The sequence below is a fragment of the Sander vitreus genome, chromosome 20, assembly GCF_031162955.1.
Source record: "Sander vitreus isolate 19-12246 chromosome 20, sanVit1, whole genome shotgun sequence".
Classification (NCBI taxonomy): domain Eukaryota; kingdom Metazoa; phylum Chordata; class Actinopteri; order Perciformes; family Percidae; genus Sander; species Sander vitreus.
In genome coordinates, this window is record NC_135874.1 from 26,905,109 (window position 1) to 26,929,962 (window position 24,854).

The window sequence follows — 24,854 nt, forward strand, 5'->3', positions numbered from 1 at the left end:
AGTACCTAGGTAAGGACTACTAGCCAGTCAGAAGCAGAGTATGAGGGCGTGCTATGCTAGCAGCTAGGCGAGCATTATAACGTGTGTTACAAAGTGACGTTTGTCTCTGAAGTAAAGGCTGGACTACAATAGAGCTGTTTGGTAAGTCCTTTTGGGGTGGACTTTGGGCTTTTTCTCTTTGTAAATCTATAACGTGCACAACAAAGATATAAACACAATAAAGGAAAGGAAGAAGCCAAAAAGCATAATATGAGCACTTTAAAATATCAAAGCACCTCATTGTGTCTCGCCGACTTATCCGAGAAAACTAAAAAGGAGGCTATTTTCAATTTTCTTTTTTCAAGCTTGTTTGTAGTCAGTCATTTTATAAAAGTAATTTACAGTCAATCGTCTTCTTTTTTTTTTTTTCCATCTCTATAATCAGACTTCACGTCTGGCAGTAACGCCAACATCTCTGGGAACAACAGGCAAAAAAAAGAAAAGGGTTAAAGCAGCGTCTCTGATTAGTCCAATGCTAGTAGAAATTCTGCATTTGCCCTCGTGGCATGCCCTGTACATTTCAGACACAATAAGTATCTATAATCCCCGGCACGTTCCGGTCCTTGTGCAGCTTCCCCTGAATCATTCAGACCCCCTCTGGCACTCAGTGTTTCAGCTCTGTGTTCATATAAGCCTCAATATAATGCCAACATGTATTGAGTTGAGAGATATATATATATATATATATATATATATATATATATATATATATATATATATATATATATATATATATATATATATATATATATATATATATATCTGAGCTGACAAGACTCTTTAATTGCTATCTTGTGAAATATTTATTCCGAAAGGATTACAGAAATAAACACACATTCCCCCCCAAAAAAAAATAAATAAATAAAAAACTACTGAAATATAAAGCAAAACGCATAAAAAAAAACTACCATGAATGATGCTCTGCTGGCTCACATATGATGACACCTCGTGTTAAACACACACACACACACACACACACACACACACTCCTCGTTCCTCTCTGCTCCTGGGTAATTAGCTGATTAGCTGCTTAATTAGCAGCATGTAATCATGGCGATGGATGAGCTGCCTAATTGAGGAAGTGAAGAGAGAGGAGAAGTCTCAGTGTGGAGGATGACATTCTGCCTCTCCACAGAGAGTCTCTACTGAATACAGCAGAGTAGAATAAAAATAGAAAGTAAAAAAATCATCCGTCCAGGGAAGAGAGACTGTGGGAAGATTGCTGTCGGAGCAGAAATGAATCAAATCTGTCCGGGAAGTGTCGTATCCTCGGGGGTAAAAGGGATTCAGTTGTTTGTTGTTGGAGTCGAAGTGATTTGATTAGAGTGAAGAAGAATTCATATCTGAACTTTATGGTGGAGAATTTGAAACATTTGCTGTAGAGCTGGGCGATATGGACAAAATCAAATATCACAATAGTTTTTGACCAAATACCTCGATATCGATACCGCAACGATATCGTAGTGTTGACTATTGGTGCTTTCACAAAATATTTACACAATGAGATTTTTGATAAATAATCATCAGTAATGTGGATATAATGACTAAGTGGGTAAAGGCAAATAATAGAACAGTTACAACAGTCTGGTAAGTTCAGAAAATGACATCACTTTACTGTAATGCAGCCTTTAACCAGGAAGAGACAACACTTATGTCATATTACGATATCCAAATCTAAGACGATATCTAGTCTCATATCACGATATCGATATATCAATATATTGCCCAGCTCTAATTTGCTGTCAGTAGAATAAATCAGGACAGGTGCAGACATCCAGGTTCATTTTCAAACCAGCAGCGGTTGAAGAAGAGCGGTTGGCCGATATATTGTTGGATGGTTTCATTTAGAATAGAACATCAGATTTTATAAACTGTGTTTTGGGTGCAAAAGTCTAGAAAGTGGCATGAAAAGAAAAGACTCAAGTAAAGTACAAGTACCTCAACATTTGTACTTACATACGTACAGTACTTGAGTAAATGTAGGCCTACTAACAGTTACATTCCACTACTGCAAAACCATTGTTTTCCACTGGGAGATATAGCAAAAATTAAACCGGACTTGGACTCGGTTTAGCTGTTAAACGTCCCATATTGTATAAAGGGAGATCTCCATGTCTTTTTTTTGATAATAAAAACGGGTTGAGGTGCTATATAAATACTGTGAAAGCATCCTAATGCTTAATCCACAAAGAAATGCACACAGCCCGTATTCAGAAACTGTGCCTTTTGAACAAGCCGTCAGGACTTCTGTATAGGTAAAAAGTGCCGTTACAGTCATTTTCCGAGTGCAACGACGGTGCAGGGACAGAGAGCGTGCAGATACAGAAGACCCGGAAACCAATCAAAGCAGAATGGGCTTTTTTTTTAGGAGGGGGGCTATAAGCTATAGTGCATAGTTTCTGTCGTCCCCATGAGGAATTCTAAGTAATGACAACAAAACTGTTGGCGCGTCTACATGATACAAGCCTTCTGTGATCGCACACAGCCCCCACCCCTCCTCCACGCAGTTGCTAGTAGCCAAGGAGGACACAGAGGATTAAAAAAACATGGACTCTTCAGAAGAGAGAAATACAGAGAGAGTTGTGTGCAGCTGATAGTCTCAATTAGCTTCGTAGCAACTAATTTGGCAATGGCTTGAATGTAACGGACGTTCATTAATATCAAAACGTTACGCACTAAAGCTTTAAAGAGATGGGCACTAAAACCAAGTGTCTGTTTTTGAACATTAAAGCACGAAGACATCTTCTCTAGTATAAACCCAAAATACAAGTATGAACCTGAAAATGAGCATGATGTGGGACCTTTAAGTGCAATTAAAATCTTGTCGTTATCGCAACATCTTTACATGACACTAAATCAACTTTTTTGAGTCAGTAAATGATATATTAAATATATATACTGTCACCTTATCTTACTGCCAATCGATTCAGTTCATTGTAACGCTGGCTCTTAGTTTTTTTTCCCTAGAGAAAAGTGAGTAGTTCTGTCCTTTTACGCCAAGAAATTGTCAATGCAAAACCGGGTAACGGTGCCTTGCAACTTCATGTTCACTCTAGTCTAGGTGATCGGATTTGAATGTGTGAAGGGAGCTCTTTTAAGCTGTAAGAGGGTGTTAAACTACTCTACTAATTGTATCTAACCACGCAGGTAGTTTTGGTTTTATCTGTCCAGGTCTTGAGATATCCATTTTTGAGATTTCTGCCTCCTCCTCAATACAATGGAGGTGATTAGTGTTAGCCAACTCCTTCACCACTAATGGAGCGAGATGGAAAATCAAACTGTTAGTTTGTGGTGCTCGACACATTGGAACATTTACATTTAAAATAACAGAAACATGTCCTTTCAGAGACACAGTCCAGGTTACTGTGGGATTGATCTCGATTTAAACAGCTTTCATTTGAAGGACTTCTGCAAAAAAAAAAAAAATATATATATATATATATATATATATTTATTTACAGTATCTCACAAAAGTGAGTACACCCCTCACATTTTAGTAAATACTATAAAGTATATACAGCATGTTCTGTGGATTATCAGTAACATGGGTCTGGAAAGACATGCCATTCACATCCATTGTATTGGGAGCCAATCATAGCTCTTTTTACGGGGCATTATCTTCCTGTGCCACGGCTAGAAGATTGTCGAGCTACTGAAATACTAACCCTTAAGTGGATATATTTCTTTGATCAACATGAAAAAACACACAACTTGTTTGTGTGTCTGCTTCCACAAATCTTTTTTTCCACCACTATTTTGTAGAATGTATTTCTTGTGTTTTTACTTTTCTTTTCTGTTTGAGTTCTTCACGCTGCCTTTGCTGTTGGACATGAATATTTTAGCCAAGACTTTTTCTCCCTCTTTGGACCTTGACCCCCTTATCATTCACACAATCTGTGTCCACATCACGTAGCTCCGCGGCTTGTTTCATGAACATTTATGAGATCGACGCAGGAAATATAAATAAGCGGGAACCCAACGTTCCAAATTGAGCTGTATGGGACGCGGCTCCTGAAGTGCGTGGAAATTTCCTGAAAACAAACCTAAAGAAAAAGCCGACAGAGAGAAATCAGTTAGATAAGTTTCCTACATGTCATGTTATCACACGTCGGTGTCCTCAGTGTGAGGTGTCTGTGTGTTTGGCGGCTCTGCGGCACGCCGGCCTATCTGCGAGCAGTGGGAGACAGACAGACAACAGACTCGGATCAACACTCGTCTGATTGGCCCGGCGGGGGGGGGCAGGGACGCCCTCCGGCAGCAGAGAGGATGGGAAAATAAGAGAGAGACAGAGGGAGTGTGTTTCCCTCTTCTTTAGTGTTTCTATAGATAAACAGGTGAAGGAAAAGGTAAAGCTCACAGACAGAAAGTTGAGATGCCAAATTTGTTTGCAGTCACAAGAGTCCAAAACTCAGTCAACTGAAAACCTTTATTTACTGGGAAGGGACATTAAAGATTATACTACAACAAGCTGATTGTAGGTAAAAAAAAAAAGAAAAGTCAGGAGTCAGGGGATGGGGATAATATTCATGGAAAAACGTAGAATTTCTGAGATTACATTTGTAAATTAATGAGAAAAAAAACTTGGATATTCTCTGAGATTAAAGTCGTACATTTATGTCAATAAACTCACAAACTTGAGGAAAAAATCTCAGAAATTCTCTGAAAATTGTCACAAATTTACGGATGAAAAAAAAAAAAAAAATCAGAAACATTTTTTTTGTCAAGGAACCACATCGCCTCACTTTGCACGGTTGAATCAACATCACAGCCACCGCCGCTTGCCGTGTATTCTGCCTGCAGTGGATGAATCCAATCATATTTTGCGGATAACAATAAGTAAATACTCAAGGAAGAAGCTAAGGCACTCGTCTTTTATAAAGAATATACATTGTAAAAGATGAGTGCCTTGGCTTCTTCCTTGATGTCTATTGGATTTGTTTGTGCTCTCTACCAAAGAGCGCTGTCTTTTTATCACTAATATAAGTTCCAAGAAGCTCTCCAATCTCTTCCCTTCGTCAAGGAAATACTCGTGAGTTTGACCCAGAATCACCTTATTATCATAAGCATCAAAACTAGAGGTCGACCGATATGGCTTTTCTCTGGCAGATGCCGATCTTTAGAAATCGGGGTCAGCCGATGACCGATAAATGCTGCCGATTTATTTTGGTCGATATGTGCTCGTTTTTAAACCTCTATTTGAAAGATAAAATGTAACACTAATATACACAGAATTTCTCAACAAAAACATTTATTGAACACTTCTTCACCAATCTACACTTGTATACTTCAATTAAAAATGTATAATGTAAAAACACTGTTTATTGTGTAATGTATGAAAAATATATTAAATAAACGAAACAGGTAAGAAGAAAATAAACTGTCAAACTTTTCAATGAAAAAAAATACAGTTTAGTGCACTAAGCAGCATTTATTAAACTACAATACAAATCTGCAAGCTTCACAGAAAGTGACGTTATTAATCTCAACACTGTTTCCTCCTAACTCCTGTTGAATCACATCAGACTAGGGCTCTCTAAAGTCAGTTCCTGTTCACCTTGTTAGATCATTGTTCATTTGGTGAAGTGTTGTATCTGTGTTTTGGGGATCCTACTGTTACATGTCCTGTTGTTGATCTTATCTGAGCAGATTTCTGTCATTCAAACAACTCTTGAGTTGTAATTTCAAACACGTCCAGACAATTTAATAACAATAAGGGTTTTATTCGTGCTCGAGTCCAGAGATGCAGTTAATGGATACAGGCTGTAATAAATTGACTGATTTTAATGCTAAACGCTGCAATTACTGCAATCAGAAGTTCCCATGCAGTGTATAGGGAACTACAGTTCTTCACAGAAGCCAGACTGATGACATTCTTTCAGTGTTATCAGCTCTTTAAGGTGAAGGGACGTCCACATTTTCAGTGTTACAAAACTTGTATTTGTAACACTGTCACGATGTAGTTAATGTCAGCTGCAGGTCCGTATTTCGGTTGAAGGAAACATCACCAACATGCAAAACAGCTCACTGTTAAAAGAAGACACTGAAACCGGTTGAGCTTTTTTTTAAAAAAAAAAAAAAAAAAAAAAATTAAAATGCATAATTTTGCAATGCAAGATTGGTTCAGTGACATGTGTTCTGTCAGAGAGGCAGTGAATATTCAATCAAAAGAGAAAGACATGCAGGCCACAGTAGCAGACAGGTCAGTGTATTATAGTGCACATATGAATATGTTAAACGTAAACATTGTGGGGCTTTTGGAGACGTCTCTATCCCCACGGCAACAGACAGCTGGCGGTGGAGGGGTCTCCCAGGGATGATCTCAGGGACGCAGTCAGGTGTGACGGGCGGCCTTGTCTCTCTCTCTCTCTCTCTCTCTCGCTACCCTGCTCTTCCCACTCCTCTCTTTTCTACCTTCCTACTACGGAAGCAGGGTCGTTTCAGGATATTGAATTAAAACCAAGAATCAAAAGAAAATGAATGCAGAAAATATTAATGTGGTTGTAGGAAGCTGTAGTCCTTTCTCGTCCACATTTAAAAGTAAATCAGCTGGTCCTCAGCACAGGTTCCATGAATTTCTAATCCAAACTTAGCCTGGCTCTGCCCTCCTGCGTACTTCTGCTCAATTTTCATTTCCCTTCAGTACGTCGTCTGGGTTTGCGGTATGTTCTTGGGTTTTCTCCGGTCAAATCTTTACCGGTCCGATCAGCGAACAGAGGGAGGGGCTGACAACGATGACGTTGAGGTTGTGCGCTAGTTTGAGTTGTAGTTCTGTAATGGCGGCGGAGAAAGATGTGAGCGAAGCCATTCGGTCCGTTGTGGTAACGCTGCCGAACATCCAGAAGTTAAAGCCCGAGCCAGAACAATCTTTGCTGAGTTGTGTTGGTGGCCGTGATGTTGTGGCCCTCCTCCCCACGGGGTTCAGGAACAGTTTGATTTTCCAGCTTGCTCCGTTAGTGGTGAAGGAGTTGGCTAAGGCTAACGCTAGCGATGCTAAGCTGACGTCACGACCAAACGTTAGCGATTGGTTATGGCAGATCCAGAGTGGCTCTGGGCAGATCCAATAGTTTTAAACTTCAACAGAGTACCCACCTTCAAGGAAGTTAACACTTGTTAATGGAGAGTGGCCAGACTCCCTGGACCAGTGAAATGGACCAGAGTCTGGTAGGACCAGGCTAGTGTACCAGAGTCTGGTAGGACCAGGCTGATCCAAACTCTCCTCTCCTCGAGTTCTTTGGTTTCAGCCCGGCAGTGTACAATGTTTAGTCCGACGGATGTTGACCTAGTCAAACCAATAACTTGTGGAAATTAGCTGTCTCACCTCAATCCCCGGAAAGTGTTTGTGGAACCCTGCGCAGGAAATTCATCATTTGGAAATTTTGTTTCTGGTCTTTACCTTTTACCAGGTGCTTCAATATCCAAAAACTGTTAGCATTTCCCATCAAAACCAACAGATTCTGTTAGCCTCAAGCAATGCATTAGCTCACAGCTGCCAGCTAGCATTACAACAAGGTCTTTTTATGATGGAAGAAGAATTCAGATATTTTACTGAAGTGTAAAAAAAGTCTATAAATACTCAACATAAAAGTGCAAAAACTGTTAGCATCAAAATATACTTAGAATACCAAAGGAAAAGTACTTATGCAGAAGTAAGTACTTAAGTTAAGTGTGTTAGGTAAATATTGGTCGACACTGACTTTTGATTTCACACGAGACACGAACAGCGGCCTTGTGTTTCCTGTTTTTGTTTGACCCATCCCTCCCTAGGTGGACTTTGATTCAAAACGCTTTTGTGATACGTCGAAACGTAAAAAATATAAATAAATGTTTCCCCTCGAAACATAGAAAATGCCGTTTCATTGTATGGGAATGGTTTATTTGGATATGGATTTTTATCAGATTACAGCATAGAAAATCTGCTCATAGATATAGGAAATATTGGTGGTGGTGCCCCCCTTCTAGCCCCGCCCTGGCACGAAAACATGCTACATAAACAATTGATCTTCATATGGATCCCTGAGATTTGCTTGCTGTCCACTCAAGTGCAGTAATTCCAACCCCCCTCCTCAATAAAATAACAAAGTTGTAAGATTATAAAATGATAAGCGTTCATTGCTGCTTTCACTTCCTGCAGCCCAACAGCAGTTCTATCTTTATATTGTGTTTGCCTCGTGCACAAGAGTCCGACCCCCTTGCCTGTAACATAACGTATTAATCATCCAATCTGAACATCGTCCGTCAGGAGTTTGAGTCCAAACCGATCAGCGTCGTCCTTCAGAAAGCCCCCCGTCAGCCGAACGGTAATTATCCAGCGGTGAAGAGCCGAACCACAGGAGGAAGAGATGAAGCAGATATCAGAGTGGTTATCCAGGCGGCTGAGGATCAGAACAGGCGTTTCAGCTCCCAGCAGGCCACTCTGCCCTGCAGGAGCCGCACTGGTTTAGAGACTTCAAAAGCAGCCATAAGCAGCCCAGTGAAACTCGGGTCGATATCCAAACCAACGCCGCTCCTTCTCCTCGATCCTCCTCTTTTTCGCCGTTATTCACCACGTCTCTCCTCTTCTTCTATTCATGTTAACCTCTCATCTCATCTGTCAAGTCAGCGTTATTTATATAGCACATTTATAACAACACAAGTTGACCCGAAGTGCTTTACAACCAAGGCAGATGGTTTAAAATGTGCCACGATAGAAAACATGACAGATAAACAGTACATAACAAACAACACAAAATGTATTACAAACAACTGACATGAAGACACCAAAGTAAAGAAGTTAGGAGAGGGAATTAAATCTAGACTGGGTAAACCCAGCCCGATATGCCGGCGATTTGATTTCTCCCTGCAGCTCGGCTGGAATCCTGTACGTTTATCTATCCTGCTTCTCTTACAAGTCTGCAGGGACCAATCACAAACTGGCTTATCCACCTGGCGCGCTATTGGCAGGTTTAACACACACAGCTTTGTGTTTACATTCAACAAGCCGGGCCACCGAAGAGCAGCAACCCATGGCAGCCATTCTCTTAATACATCCATGATGGCAGCAACCCGTTGATGCCACTGTCGCTGCTACGTCACCCGGATGGTTGGTCTGATTGGTTGAAGGACTATCCAATTGCGTACAGAGTCATTTGAACTATGCCCGTTGATCACGCCTCTTGTGCAGAGAAAATACAGAGCAGACTCCCCAGACTAATGCTCAATCTTAAAAGATTGAGCTTGGTCTGTCACGGTTTGTCAGGAAAGACTAGGCTTGGACCCAAATGCAGTTAGAGGTGATTTATTTAAACAAAAAGAGTCTTACACAAAGTGTCCTCAGGAAGGTAGCCAGGCTGGAACAATCGAAAAACAGAATCCACAACGGCACAGAGAAACATCCAGCAGGAAACACGGCAACAGAATGAACAATGATCCGACCCCAGACAAAGACAACACAGAGACTAAATAAACCAGGTCACGAGGACTAACAAGGGACAGGTGACACTAGGCTGGGCAAACAGGTGAAACACATTAGGGCAATCACAAGGGAGGGAAAACTAAAGACAGGAAGTAAATTAGACAAGACAAGGGAGACAAGACGGACTTCAAAATAAAACAGGAAACAGAACAAAACAGAAGATCACAATCATGACATTGTCTGGTGATAGCCAGACTAAATTAAATCAACAATAGATTAAAAAGCCATATAGGGAAATAAAAGATATGTTGAGCAGTAAAAAGAAGCTAAAAGGAAGTCCTCAGACTTAATCTGTTCCTCTTCTCACCTTTCAGTCCTTCATCCCTCATGCTCTTGTCTTTCTTTTCCTTTTTTCATTCCTTCTTGCATCTTTCTTTTCCTCTTTCTCTCTTTCTTTTTCCTTCATTCCTTTCCTTTCCACCTTGAATCTCCTCTCTTTTCCACTAGTCTTCCTTCCTTTCCTTCCTGTTCCATTAGTTTTTTCCTATTTCTCTCCTTTTTTCCTTTCCTTCCCCTCCTTGAATCTCCTGCATGTTCTCATCTTTCTTTTCATTTTCTCATTCCATCTTGCATCTTTCTTTTTATCTCCTTTTTTCCTACTCTTTCCTTTCCTTTCCTCTGACCTTCACCTTCAATTTCTCTTTTTTCTTTCTATTGCTTTCCTTCTTGTTTCCTATCTTCCTTCCCTCCTTTAATCTGCTTTTCATCCTTGCCTTTCTTTTCTCCAATCTCATACTTTTACTTTCCTGTGTTTCTTTCCCCCTAGTCTTCTTTCCTTCCTTTGCTCTCTATTCTTTCCTCTAGTGTTGCTTCCTTTCCTTCCTATTCCATGTTTTTCTGATTTCTCTTCTTTCTTCCCCTCCTTGAATCTCCTTTGCTTTCCTTCCCTTTCTTCTCTTCCTCCTTTCCTTGAATCTGTCTGCATTTCATTCTTGCCTTCACTTCTTAAATTCTTTCTTTTCTTCTTTCTTCTTCATTTATCTTCCCTCCCTCACCCATCCTTGCTTTCTTTTTGCTTTCTATTTTTTTACTCTAGTCTTCTTCCCATTCCTTTTGTTTTTCTAATTTCTCTCCTTTCTACCTTTCCTTTCCCTCCTTGAATCTCCATTGCTTTCCTCCCTTCCCTCTCTCTCTTTTTCATCCTTGCCTTTTTTCACCTTTTAGTGTCTTTTTCTTTTCTTCTTACCTTTACTTTCCTTCCTCGCCTTTCCTTGCTTTTATATGTCCTTTCCTTTATTTTCCTTTCCATTCTTTTACTCTAGTCTCCTTTCCTTCCCATTCCTTTTGTTTTTCTCACTTCTCTCCATTCCTTTCCTCCAGTCATCTTTCCTTTTTTTCCTCTCCTCTAATCTGGCCTTTCCTCCCATGTCCTCTCTTCTTTCCTTCCTCTCCTTTAATCTCCTTTCCTTACCTCTCCTCACCTCTTCTTCCTACACTCCTCCTCTCTCCCTCCTCTCCTCCTCCTCTCGTCTCATCAATACTTTTGATTTCCATCTCTCATAACGGGTGGCGGCGGACAGATGGACGGAGTCGTATCGATGTTTTTTTACTCGGGTCATGGTTGTAATTAACATACTGCTGCTCAATCGCATGCACTTTATAAAGTGTACACAAACACACAGACACCTCTGAAGCGTGTACAGTGTGCACAAACACTCACATTTTATCATTACAGGCGAGCAGACGCACCTCTCCTCATATGAAGACACACATGCACGTACAGATTCGATACAGCGATTTGTAGGCGAGCTGTAAGGATGGATGCACACGTGGAAAGTAATTCCCATCAGATTTACCTTCTCGCCGCAGCCTCCTTCACCCTGCCATTAGTTTTCCAGATAGCTCTCAGTGAAAGAAATGAAAACAACGCTGGATGTATAAAATATTAGGATTGTCTCCTTGATGATCTGCAGTCACAGTTATACTTGTTATTCAGACGAGATGTTTAAGGGTCTGACTGGAAAGAATGAATTTTGGAGATCACGTTGCTGCTGTACGTCTTCAGTTTTATGTAAATGTCCTCTCGGTGTCTCTTTGTGTTGCTCGTGCGCTCTTTGGGGCTGGGTTGCATCCAGAGTACATCGTATTCAGGCTGCAGCTCCACGCTGACCTTTGTGTGCTTGTGTTTGTGGTGCTTCTCTCTGTGGAGGTGTCTCTGCCTGCAGTGCTGCAACTGAAACCACGGACTGAGATGCTGCATTTTATTCACTTCACTCTAAAGCAACTACAACAAGGAACTTTCTTCCGTGAGCACCACTGTCTTGTGCAGGGTTTTTACTGCATAGATGAATGTTTGCCCCCCCCAAGAGGCTTCAGCCAGCCCCAAAGGAAAATCACCAGCACCAAAATGACAAGAATTGAGAATAAAAATAGCAATTCAAGTCCTCCCTAAATGTGTTTAAGAGCAATTTACCAAACAACTGTTGAACAAGCAGGACATAAACTTGAATAGGAGAGCTAATCTCAGTTTTATCTCCAGAGTCAGGCTCTACCGGACCCTCCCGGTGATTTTTTTTAAGATAATTTTTGGGGCTTTTTCTGCCTTTAATGGACAAGACAGCTAGATGAGAAAGGGGGAAGACATGCAGGGAAATTGTCACAGGTCAGACCCGAACCCTGGACTTCTACGTCAAGGCATAAACCTCTACGTATATGTGCGCCAGCTCTACCCACTGAGCCAATCCGGCCACAACCGGTGATTTACTTAACCAGTTTTGTTAATTAGGTTGAATGAAATGTTACAATGTTGGATGTTCATATTAAACGTGGCAAAAGCTTCAAATAATGAAGCAAAGCGTATGTGTAAGTGATCCCTGTGAGCAAAAACCTCGAGTTTCAGACCGTTCAAAACCGTTGTACTCTCGGCTCAAAGCGACGTCAATTCTTGCCAACCTTCTCTATACGTTCATCTGCTCCAGGTAGCTACTGCAGTGTTTACATCATATAAACTGCTACATGTAGCCACATGTAGTTACGTACATGCTAACCTGCAATCTTGGGTGCAGATGTTGTTGAAATCTCCTCAATTTAGGATCACATTCCTGCTGGAACAAGTCAGGTTGTGTAGTTTTTTGGTTTAGAAGCCTTTTTAGAAGTCCCTTTTGAGTACCGTTTAAAGCGCTATATAAAATCAATGTATTATTGTTATTATTTATATTATTATTTATTGGGAATTTTCCCGGTTAGAAAGTGCTGCTATACTTCGTTACGGTCAGTCTCAATGATGGATGGTACAGAGACAGCACAGATCTGGAGACCCGGAAACACCGACCAATCAGACAAAAACAAATCAGACTGGGCTTAAAGAGACAGGAGCTACATGGAGGCAAGGAGAACATGAGAAATGGACTCAGACTTAAGAAGGAGTCTGATGAATGTTTTGTTTTTTAAAAAATATGCTAGTTTGCAGTCAAAACAATTACTGTATAGGTTCTTTTTTTTTTTTTGGCCTGGACATTTTGTGTGTGCTCCGCGGGACAGCGAGTTACATTGGTTGTCTCCTCAGTTAGTTTCTCACGTAAAGAATTGAACAGGCTGTAGGCGTGCAGACCCCAAACCTCCTGCTCCTGTGTTAAACATCTTTAATCTTTATCCTTTTCTCTTTTGTCTCTAATGACTTGAAACACTTCTTTCTTCTCTTCCTCTGATCTTCTCTTGGAGCGTTAACTCCTCCTTTGACCTTTACCTCGCTTTTCAAGAATGACATTTCTCTTCCTTTTTTTTTTCTTCTTTACCTCCACCTCTCCTCCATGACTGACGCTTTAAACTCCTCTCTTTAAGCCGTCTCCTCTGCTCCTCTTTAGGAGTGAAGTGGGCTCGACGGCTGAAATCAATACCGGATTAGATGCTAGATTCTCCCGATCCTCTTGCGATTTTTTACAAAAAAAAAAGAAATCAGGGATTTGTTTTTTTAGCGCTTATAAAACAGCAACATAAACATGATTTACGTTCTGCTCCTGACTCCCTTGGAGTCACATCAGTGAGTTTCAGGTGGATATGTGTCAGTTTTTACATCATAAAATCCTCCTCTCGGCCAGTAGATGGCAGTAGCTGTCCACCAAGCAACGAGCACTCCCCCCTCCTGTTGTTTCCCCCTCTCTTCTTCATCTTCTCTGTCCATCCGTCTGTCTGCGTGCTCTCACGAAGGGCAACCTGCCAGCGATGGAGACATTCATGTCCAACTCTCTGCTGTCATTTACACCACTCCATCTCTCTTTGTATCTCTTTCATCTTCATCTCTTACTCTCTCTATCTCCGTCTGTCTCCACCGTTCAATTCAACTTAATTTGCTTTATTGGCATGAATAACAAAACAACAACATGTTAGCAGTTTACATAAGATTCATATACATATCACACATTAAAAACATTTAAATAGATTTATTTCTCTTATTTGCTTCCTATTTCCTCTCTCTTGTTCTCTCGCCACCTTTATTTCTTACTGTCCATCTCTTTCTCTTTCTGCATGTGTATCTTTTGTTTTCTTATTCTAGTTTTCCACTACTATGTTTATCCCTCCAATCTCATTATCTTTTTAAGTAGCTGCTATTCCTCTTTTACCACCTCTCTTTTCCTCCTCTTTTCTATTTGTTTTTTTTTAATTTCTTTTCTGGATGTGTCTGGTTCCAACATTTCCTGCTCCCCTGTGTTTCAAACTGTCTCCGGTTTGTTTTTTCTTTGACTCTCATCTTTCGTCATCTATTTTTCAGTCTTGTTTTTCCTCCCATCTCATCCTCTTTAAGAAGCTGCTTTTCCTCTTATTTTTGTCCTTTTCCCCTTCTCTTACTACCTCACCTTTCCTACTTTCCTTTTTGTATTTTCTTATATTTCTTTTCTGGATTTGTCTGTCTGTTTTTTCTTTGACTCTCGTCTTTCATCATTTATTTTTCCTCCCTTTTTGATTCTGCCTCTCCACTCTCTCTTTTTTTCTATCTTTCACTCTCCTCCTTTATTTCCCTCCCCATGTCTCTGGCTCTATCTTTGTTCTCCCTCATCCCTCTGTATTCATCCTAATGTGTGTTTACCTGTTACGTCCTGCGGGTCTCGTTTTTGTTCTCATTCTGTCCTTGAATTAATTCATCACCGTCCAGCCGCTCCCCCTCTCCTCTCCTCTCCTCTCCTCTTCTCTCCACTGTTTTATCCTTTCCTTATCCTCTCCTCCTTCCAATCTGTTGCTCCCCCCCCCTCTCTCTCCCTGTTGAATGCCATTACGTTTGATTTCTTTCCTACCTTGTTTTTTTGTTTTTCCCTCGACTCTCCAACTGTATTTTTTTTTTAATACTCTTTCTGCCATTCTCTCCATCCTCTGAAGTGTTTTGTGTGTGTGTGTGTGTGTGTGTTGTGTTTTGATGTGACTCCAGCATGTTTATTCATGCTGTTAATATTTTCTTCTTCACCTGTATATCATCTCTCTGCCTCTCTCGTCCCCAGTGTTTCGTGCAGCAGTTGGACGGGTTCATCTCGTGGCTGCAGGAGGCGCTGGACAGCACCGAAAACTGGACGCAGCCCAGACAGGACCTGGACAGCCTGAGGGTGTACCTGGACACACATCTGGTGAGAGAACACACACACACACACACAAACACACACACACACACACACACACACACACACACACACACACACACACACACACACACACACACCTGTTTGAACGCAGACTCTTGTGGAGATTCTCCACTTACAGCAACACTCTGCTGATCACAAATCTGCTCTGTTCTTCTGGAAACAGTGTTTCCGATTTAGAAACTAGATTTTTTTGGTTACACTTTACTTGAAGGTATCTACATAAGAGTGACATGACACTGTCATGAACGTGTCATAAACACGTGTCACAAACATTATAAACAAGTCATAAACGTTGATGACATAACGCTTCTTTTAGTAAGTGTCGTTCGGTTAGGGTTCATGTGTTCATGACAATGTCATATCACTCTTATGTAGTAAAGTGTTACCGATTTTTTTGTAACTCAACATTTAATATGGTCTGTACAAGCAGCAACATCTGGGTCTGAAAAGTGAAGCCAATGTCCTACAACAGGATATTTCAAATCGTAAATATTGAAAAAATGTTATATTTGTGATTTGAAAGCGGGGCGGCTAGTGATGGGCGAACGAAGCCTTGTGAAGCCTCTGAAGCTTCTTCCTGATTGTACCGTTGGTAAGCACGCAGCTCCATGAATCCAGCCAACCCTTCTGGAGTTTCAGTGACGTTCGAAGCTTCGGACGTCGTCCGTAACGTGCTTATTTCAATTTGATACAAGCTCCAACACTGCTTCGAACCAGTGTGCTTTGTGGGAGTGATACAAGCTCCGGTGCCTCGGTGTCAAACGTCCCATCACTCGTATGGACTTCTGAAAAAAATCTAAATCAAAAACTCCTCACTAGGTTTGCACAATATATCGTTTTTTTGTATCATCACCACGATATCAACCAGCGTTATAAACACATCACGAAAGACACTCCGAGATTTTAGTTGAAAGGAAACATCGGCAGAAAACTGCACTATAAAATGTTTTTTTTAGTGCTGCCTTTTACGTTCAATTCAATGTTCAATTTGTTCAATAAAAGAACGTGGGAAATGATTTCCTTTCATTTGTTTTGAATGCAACAAGCGGTTTGTTGTATTTTAGCAGAATACTGAAAGCAGCACAACTGAGTACACTTTAATATATGCTTATTTATTGCATGTAATAACATTTTCGCATATTTTCCTCATATCGTGCAACCCCATATTTCTAACATACCTCAGGAAACTCTGGCGAGATAATCTTTAGAGCCATTCAAAAAAGGGGGGGGGGGGGGATTCGGGCCCAAAATCTGCTTCATTTTCGTGCGGCTTAACTGAAGTTGTCAAATAAACGTGGTGGAGTAAAAAATACTTTAAAAAAAGTAATACTTTCCTCTGAGATGTAGAAGTCTAAAGTAGCATGAAATGGAAATACTCAAAGTACAACTTTGAAGTACATGCACCGTGATGTTCGGAGGTCAAAGGTCAGTGGTTACAGCATCCTGCAGCCTCAGAGCAATGATTTTAGAGAGAGAGGGATGATGGGAAAATAACACTGAGCTGAGGGATGAACACAGGCTGACTCTCACATTTCATCTTCACTGCTTTCATCCGGATTTCTCTTTTTGTGTTTCATTTGTTTTCATCTGCAACTCTTTCTCTTCCTCCATCTGTTTCTCCATCTCTGCTCTGCCTTTCTTTCTTCCTCCTGCCATTTCATCCATTTATTTTCTCACCATCTGCTCTCCTTTTTTCTTCTCCTCTTCGTCTCTTTTTTATATCTCCGCTTGCTTTTATTTATTCTACAAAATAGGAAACAAATCAAATAACTCTCCCTGTGCTTCTCTAATTTACACACATCCTCTAAAACAACCAGGTGCCTATAGATCAGAACACACACACACACACACACACACACACACACACACACACACACACACACACACACACACACACACACACACACACACACACACAGACACACACACACACACACACACACACACAGATGAGAAGCACTTTGGCGATTACTCACACTCTTTATGGCAAACATATGGCATATGGGCTACACACACACACACACACACACACACACACACACACACACACACAGCAGCGCTCATCAAAAATGCATTCAAGAGTACAAGGAAATGAGACATGAACACACACAAACACACACACAGACATCACGTATGAATGTAAAAACCAACTGATGCACAATGCTGAGTCTGTACCGCACGCACACACACACACACACACACTAAGACAAACAAACCGATTGTATTTGCATATAAGTGTACAAATGCATACATAAATGCACAATAGTAGGCATGTGTTTTAGAAACACACACACACACACACACACACCCACACAAACACACAGTGGTGTTATTTGCATACATTTGCATGTTCCTAGACATATTTCCAAATCAGCATCTCCATACCCGTCCCTGAAGAAAAGCACACACACCAAGTTTTCTTATCTAGATATTTATTTCTGTGTGTGTGTGTGTGTGTGTGTGTGTGTGTGTTTGTTTACACGTGTTGACTTTGTTGTGGGTGCCAGCCGTGCTAACGTTAGCGGCGGTTAGCTTCAATTAGAATCCCCAGCTCTTAATTGGTGTGTCTCGTTGAATAAAGCAAAAGAGGATGAAAAAGCATTGCTAATAGGACTTTGAACTTCTACACTGTTGATAGCGTGTTCGCTATCTGACGCTGTGTTTGTGTGTGTCTGTGTCGATAGTCACACTTACACTTTGTAGTCATTAGTGTCTGTTTGGGTGTATTGTTTTTGTTTGATTAGTGGAGAGAGCCAGGTATCTCTTTGTTTGTCTCCAGATCCATCTCTGTTTCTGTCTTTTTTATTATGCTCTCTCCAACCCTGACTCTCACAAAATGTGCTTTACATTTTATTCATCTGCGTTGCTGAAGACATTTTTGCGGAAATTTGGCCGCTGACTAGATCATGATCACTGGCAATGGTCTTCCAAATCAGGAAGCCTGGCATCTTTATACTGCTGTAAAGTCACAGGGAGGAGTGAGAGCATAAGAGTTGGACACTGGAGACAGGCGTTCACGTCCCGTATGTCTTGTTAGCTTTGGGCTACTAAAACACTTTGGATAGGCTAAGTGCCCAAGGTGATTTATGGGCCTATTTACATGTAACTAAAAGTGTACAGGATGTAAAAGGACAACTTTGTTACGATTATTTTCATTGTCGATTTAATCTGTGGATTATTTTCTGGATGAATGGATTAGTTGTTTGGTCTCTTAAATGTCAGACCGATAAAGGATTTTTAAGGCCGATACCGATACAAATATTTTGTGATTTAACAATCCGAACGTAACAAACATAAACAGATTTCCCTAACATTAGTTATTTGTAGTTATTTATGAGTCCTCACTAAAATAATATGATAATGCAGTTTAAAAATAAACTTGTTTGTTTTATTGTCACAACAGAACAGAGAAACATCAAAATATATTAAAGTTCTGATAAATAAAATGTATAAAAATACAAACTTAAGATATGAAACTTAAAGTCCTTTGAACAAAAACACAACAACAACCAAAAAAAAATCAAAGAGTGTTGCCAACAGGGAGGTTGTAGAGCGCCCTCTGATGGACAAACTACGCAACGCCAACACTCAGAACATGGTTGAAGGGGGTTTCGTCCGTTTTTATTTTATTTTTTAAATATTTATTTATCAGCCATTATAAATGCCGATACCGATAGTTTGCAAAATGCCTAATATTGGCCCGCCGATATATCGGTGACGTCCTGAAATGTCTTGTTTTGTCCACAACTCAAAGATATTCAGTTTCCTGTCACAGAAGACAAAAAAAACTAGAAAAATATTCACATTCAACAAGCTGACATCAGAGAAGTTTTACTTTTCTTTCTTGTTTTTTTTACCAACAAACAGGAGGAAATGGTGCCTTTGTTGGGGACTATTTTCAGCGGCGGATTAATCCACATTTGGTGCTCTAGTGAGGTATTTGTGTCAACAGAACGGTGTGTGTTCGATTGAGTCAGAATAAACTACAGTGTGTGTGTTTTTATGATTCATCAGGCTGTGATACACACACACACAATACTTGTTAGGAGATACATTCACCGTTGGTTTTGTTTTATTTCATGGAATTTGTTGACAATAGGGATGTCCCAAATCCCATTTTTTGTGCTTCAAAGCTTCAGTACATATCAGCAGCGAATATTCGAAGCTTCTGATCAGCCAGTGCCGCACCTCAACAAAGCTCAGTGGCATTACGCACGGCCGTACGATTTGTACCTTCATTAAATCGCCTGAACCCCAGCAGGCTGCTGCAGTATAACTATAATCTTTTAAAGGATTTGGATATTACATTATTGAGGAAAAAGATAAACAACTAAAAAACTAATATTCGTAACCCAAAATTGAAAGTCGAACCTACCCAACGAACGAATATCCGAATAGTCAACTATTCGGTTCCAGCCCTAGATGACTGTAATAAAAACATAAAAGGACTCCGCCAGGCTTATCCTTTAATCATGCTTTAGTTATACAAAGTAGTTCATACGAATGCAGTTCTTCCTTTATTCTTTCTCTTACCTCTGCTTTTTGCCTTTCTTTTTTTGCTTTCATTTTGTCCGTCTTTTTGTTTTTTATTTCTCTCACACATAGTCACACACTCTATATTGCTTTCTCTTGCACACACAAACACATAAACACACAGACACACACACACATAGCTCCAGGGCAGCAGTGGGTGGAGTGGAGCTGCTCTCCCAATTGAATATTTGGTCCAGCTGGCGTGTGTGTGTGTGTGTGTGTGTGTGTGTGTGTGTGTGTGTGTGTGTGTGTGTGTGTGTGTGTGTGTGTGTGTGTGTGTGTGTGTGTGTGTGTGTATGTATATGTGTGTTTTAGGGCACGTGGAGCACATAAGCACAGGTCTTTCCGGAACCCCGGGGAGATCAGTGAGGCAAGAGGATGCTAACACACACACAGACACACACACACACACACACACACACACACACACACACACACACACACACACACACACACACACAGGCTGCTCTTTGTAAGGCGCTGAGAGATGGCGGCCAATGAAAGGCCTATTGATTGGGTCTGATGGGCGATCCAGGCCTTTGAATCCCATTACCAGCAGCAACACACTATTGGTGGCAACATGAGGGGAAGAGAGGGAGATGAAGAGGTGTAAGAGGAAGGGAGAGAGATCTAAAACTGCCTTCACACTAAATCTGAAAATGCAGATTGTGAATGAAAACGTACTGAAACGTCTAAACAACAGGAAAAAAAAGTTTCTTCTCTCTTCATTGACAAACAACAACATTGTTGATCACAGTTATTACAATGCAGCTAATAATTCACGATAAAGCTCTATTCCTTTGGAAGTTTTGGAGAAATCGGCTTGTATCACCGTCTTACCGAGGAGTTTGATGGAGTTTCGTCTCCGGCTCAGGATTTGATAAACAAGCGCGTTCTATGCTTCTTGCGGTCAGCACAGTTGGGGTGGTGTGGACAGCGATATTACGCAAGCCTGGGCTAAAGGAGGGGGGAGAGGGAGAGGGAGAGATAAAGAGGTGTGAGAGGAAGGAAGAGGGGTCTAAAACTACTTTCACACTAAATCTGAAAATACAGATTATGAATAAAAATGTACTGAAACGTCTAAACAACGTTTTCTCTCTTTTTTCACACAAACAACAACAATCAACCAAACTGTTGATCACAGTTATTACAATGCAGCTAATAATCCCGATAAAGCTCTATTGCTTTAGCAGTTCAGAGATCATCTCATTCCGCTGTTTTAACGGGAGTTTGATGGAGTTTCGTCTCTGGTTCAGGATGCGTTGAAGCGTGTTTTATGCTTCTTGTGGTCAGCACGGTCGGGGCGGTGCGGACGGCGACGTTCCGAAACTGTGGTCTGGGCGACCGCGCGAGGAGGGTCTGAACGCCGAGCCGTGCACCTCCCACGATTTTAAGAGGTAGAAAAATATGGGGGAGGAAGAAGAGTAGGGAATGGATTTGTGTGAATAAAAAGAACAGGATTGAAAGTGGTTGAAAGACAGGAACAGGGAGGGTGGATAAAAAGTGAAAGAAACAGAGAGGGAGAGATGAGATAGAAAATTTAAGATTTAGGGAAGAGAGATGCTGGGTGAGAGAGGGAGAAGGAGTGAGGGATGAAATATGAGAAGGGAGGACAAGAATGAGGAAAGAGAAACAAGTTGCGTTTTATTGCTTAATATGAAAGGTGTATGCAGGAAAAGGGAGATAGAGAGAGAGGGAGAAGAAACATACACACACGCACACACACACACACACACACACACACACACACACACACACATCCCTCAGGGAATACAGCTGTGTAGTTTCTCTCGGCTCTGTCTGAATGGAGACAATTTGATCATCATTATTACAAAGACTCTTTGATCAGATCATGTCTCATCAACCCGAGCCTGTCTTGTGTGTGTGTGTGTGTGTGTGTGTGTGTGTGTGTGTGTGTGTGTGTGCGTGCGTGCGTGCATGCACGTGTGCCTCTGATCCGTGCAGCTCGACACACAATCTCAATGTCAAACCTCAATGTCATCTCCGTTTCAGCGGCGCACACCTCTTAGCGCCTCGCTAATATGCTAATGCTAAAAGCTAAATGATATTTGGTAGGCTTCTGAGGCCGTCCTACCCTGCGCTCCGGGCTAATATGCTAATGCTAACAGGTAATCTGATCACTCAGGCTTTGAAGCAGCCCTGTGTGTGTGGGTGTGTGTGTGTGTGTGTGTGTGTGTGTGTGTGTGTGTGTGTGTGTGTGTTAATCAGAGCAGGGAACCGGCCACAGCTGCTGAGAGATCCCAAAATCCACCTGCTACTTTCACGTTTAACAGTTTGGGTTTTAAACTACGATGGCGCTCAAACTAGTAACGGTTAGTTAACTGCAGGTTAGACTCACTCACCAGCCACCTTTCCTACATTGGCCTATGTATTAGCCCAAATATACTTTTCTTAAGCACATTTTGTAAAACTGACTTGAAGTAACACGTTTGAGATTAAATGATTCATCGATTAGTTGTAAACTATTACATTTATCGTCAGCTATTTTGATAATCGGTTTGAGTCATTTTTTTAAAACTTCTCTGATTCCAGCTTGTTACATATGAATATTGTTCTAGTTTCTTCTCTCCTCTGTGACAGTAAACTGAATATCTTTGAGTTGTGTCGTCATCTTGGGCTTTTGAGAAACACTGATCCACATTTTTCACCATTTTCTGACATTTTAGAGACCAAACAACTCATCCATTCATCCAGAAAATAATCGACCGATTGATCGACAATGAAAATAATCGTCCGTTGCAGCCATAGATTTTTTTTAAAGATGTCAGAGCAGGAGGAGCTTACTTTTTAGAATATGTTTGGATCCCTAGTGATACAGGATTGGATTTCCGAGGTCATTAATGACATTGTGATCAATGTTGTGTTTGCCAGGAAGTTAATTTCTGTGCTGGCTGTCATGTAAAGCCATTCTCGCTCCCAACTCGTCAAATAGTACGCACAAAGCACCCTTCAGCGTCTGTATAGAACGCGCCGGGCAGAGCAGCAGCTCAAGGCGGCGCTGCAAGATGATGTAGTATTAAGAGAGACAACGGTTGGGAATAGTATGAAAGACTGAAACTAAGTTTTAGGCTGCATGCAGGATTGTTAGAAGAGTCAAACAACACAGGACTGTCACCCAGGAGACCGGGGGTTCATGTCCCGTTCTTGTCCCGCGTCTCACTTAAACGTACATTGTGTAACCCCACCCACCATCTTTTCCTAAACCTTTACTAAGTGGCTTTACCCAGAGTGTTAAAAAGTCACACCACGGGGTCAGTGCTGTAATGTACCAATGCACAAATACTTTGTTACTGTACTTAAGTAGAATGTTCACGTATCTGTACTTTACTCCGGTATATTTCCTGAATACAATCTTTACTTTTACTCCGGTACATTTCCCCTCTTCATCTTCGTTACTCGTTACTTGCAAGAAATGTTTTCGTACGTTGTTCCTCACAAAAAATTAAAAATTCTGTTTCTTTTTTTTGCTCTGTTGATGTCAGACTTTCAATTTGATGTTTAAGAAGGTGTTGACACCCTGAATATTATGCTCTACTATAAGGAAGCCACAATAAAGTTCATAATCAGTCTTTTTTTTTTTTTTTTTTACTTTTACTTCTGATAATTAAAAGTATAATTTAATATCAGAAAATTACTTCTGATACTTGCGTACAGTAGAAATCACATACTTTAAGACTTTTACTCAAGTAATAATCTAAAAGGTGACTTTAACTTCTACCAAAAGTAATTTTCTGGTAGGATGCATGTACTTTTACTATTGCTTTCAAGTACTTTATACAAAACTGCTATGGGTCCTACAGTATTCACAGTGGCGGAGCTAGAAGGGGGGCACGGGGTAAACGAAAAATGATAAACAAACAGTAGTGCTACAGGACTGGTTCATATAGTAAAGAGAACTGTGACATTATTAGCAGAACAGAATAGGGCACTCTACTTCCACAGTAGCCCATATTAATGGTGACAGCAATAAGTAGACTACAGCAGACGAGTCAACCCCATGGCCATTAGTCCCAGATCAAACATGTGGCAAGTGTCCATCACATTATCTATCTATACAAGTCCAGATTATAGTCTACTCCCAAAAGTTCCAGCGGCCTGTTCCACTTATGCAGAAAAATATGAGTCCTTTTATTGACATGACCGTTGTCACAGCTCATGGGTCTTTTAGAGGAGAAAATCTTGTTGTTTTTAGGTATTTCTGTAGTCCGTAACTTACATAAACACACACACTGTTTGTTTCCTGGTTTGCCTTCTGTCTTTTCTCTCCGTCACACACTGACTGTCTCTATTTCCGTCTCACTCTCCCTCTCTCTCTCACAGACACACAAATACATACACACAGCCTCTTATTACCGCCTGCTGTCTGACGTGCATAAAAGCAGAGCTGCTCTGCATGCCTTATCATCGCGTGATTGATGGCTGGCTGTTCTACTCTTATCGATTCTATGCTCTCCATATATTAAACGGAGGAAACGGAGCCCAATCGGCTCGTGGAAAATAAGCTCGCTGAAATACGATCGCTTTCCGATAGCCCTGGCTAATCTGCACAACCTAATTCATTCCTAACATCAGCCGGCCCTATCCCAGAGACGCAGACAGTCACGCTGTGTTTTCTGTAGTGCTGATAAATGTACTTTATGTTTATTAGCTGTGAGGTATTTCACCAGCTTATCTGGAAATTATGTGGGGGCAGAGTGGCTGCCGCATCTGTAAAATTTCTCAATCAGCCATGAGATTTGGAGTAATTTACGACGTTTGCGAGGCGGTAATGATTGCAGAATGCAGACAGTCATGTTTTATTTGGATAATAATGATACATGAATGTGTTGTTTTTTTTGGGGGGGCGACGCGAAGAGATATAGCTGATGGTTTTGGTTTTCAAAGTGAAATTTTATTGTTTATCTGTGAATGTATTATGTAAGGGACAGCGTCACGCTATCTGCTCACATCCGTTAGAGCTGGTTAAGGAGATGTGAGGGTTTTAATAGAGCGGAAGAACTGGTGAAAAGGCACTCTGTCAGGGTAGATGGTTCAACTTCCTGCTGAGCTTAAGACATGCAACCATTTATTTCTTGATTTTTAACCAAAATCATCGGCTTTAAGGATTTTGTATTCAAACAGAAATCATCTCATGTCATTAGCCATGTTTCCATCCAATCAAGCGGATTTTAAGCGAACTTTTAAAATGTCGCAAAAAAGAAAAAGCGAAATAGAAGCGTTAAAGTAGACTACGCAAAGCGTAG

The 24,854-nt window shown here is 40.9% G+C and overlaps 1 protein-coding gene across 1 annotated transcript in view; it reads left to right on the top strand.

The window, feature by feature from the left end:
* Positions 1 to 24,854, top strand: part of akap6 (A kinase (PRKA) anchor protein 6) — a 230,882-nt gene that overhangs the window by 27,997 nt on the left and 178,031 nt on the right. Inside the window, exon 10 of the mRNA XM_078277378.1 lies at positions 14,920 to 15,042. Coding sequence (XP_078133504.1) covers positions 14,920 to 15,042 — 123 coding nt within the window. The remainder of the gene's footprint in view (positions 1 to 14,919; positions 15,043 to 24,854) is intronic.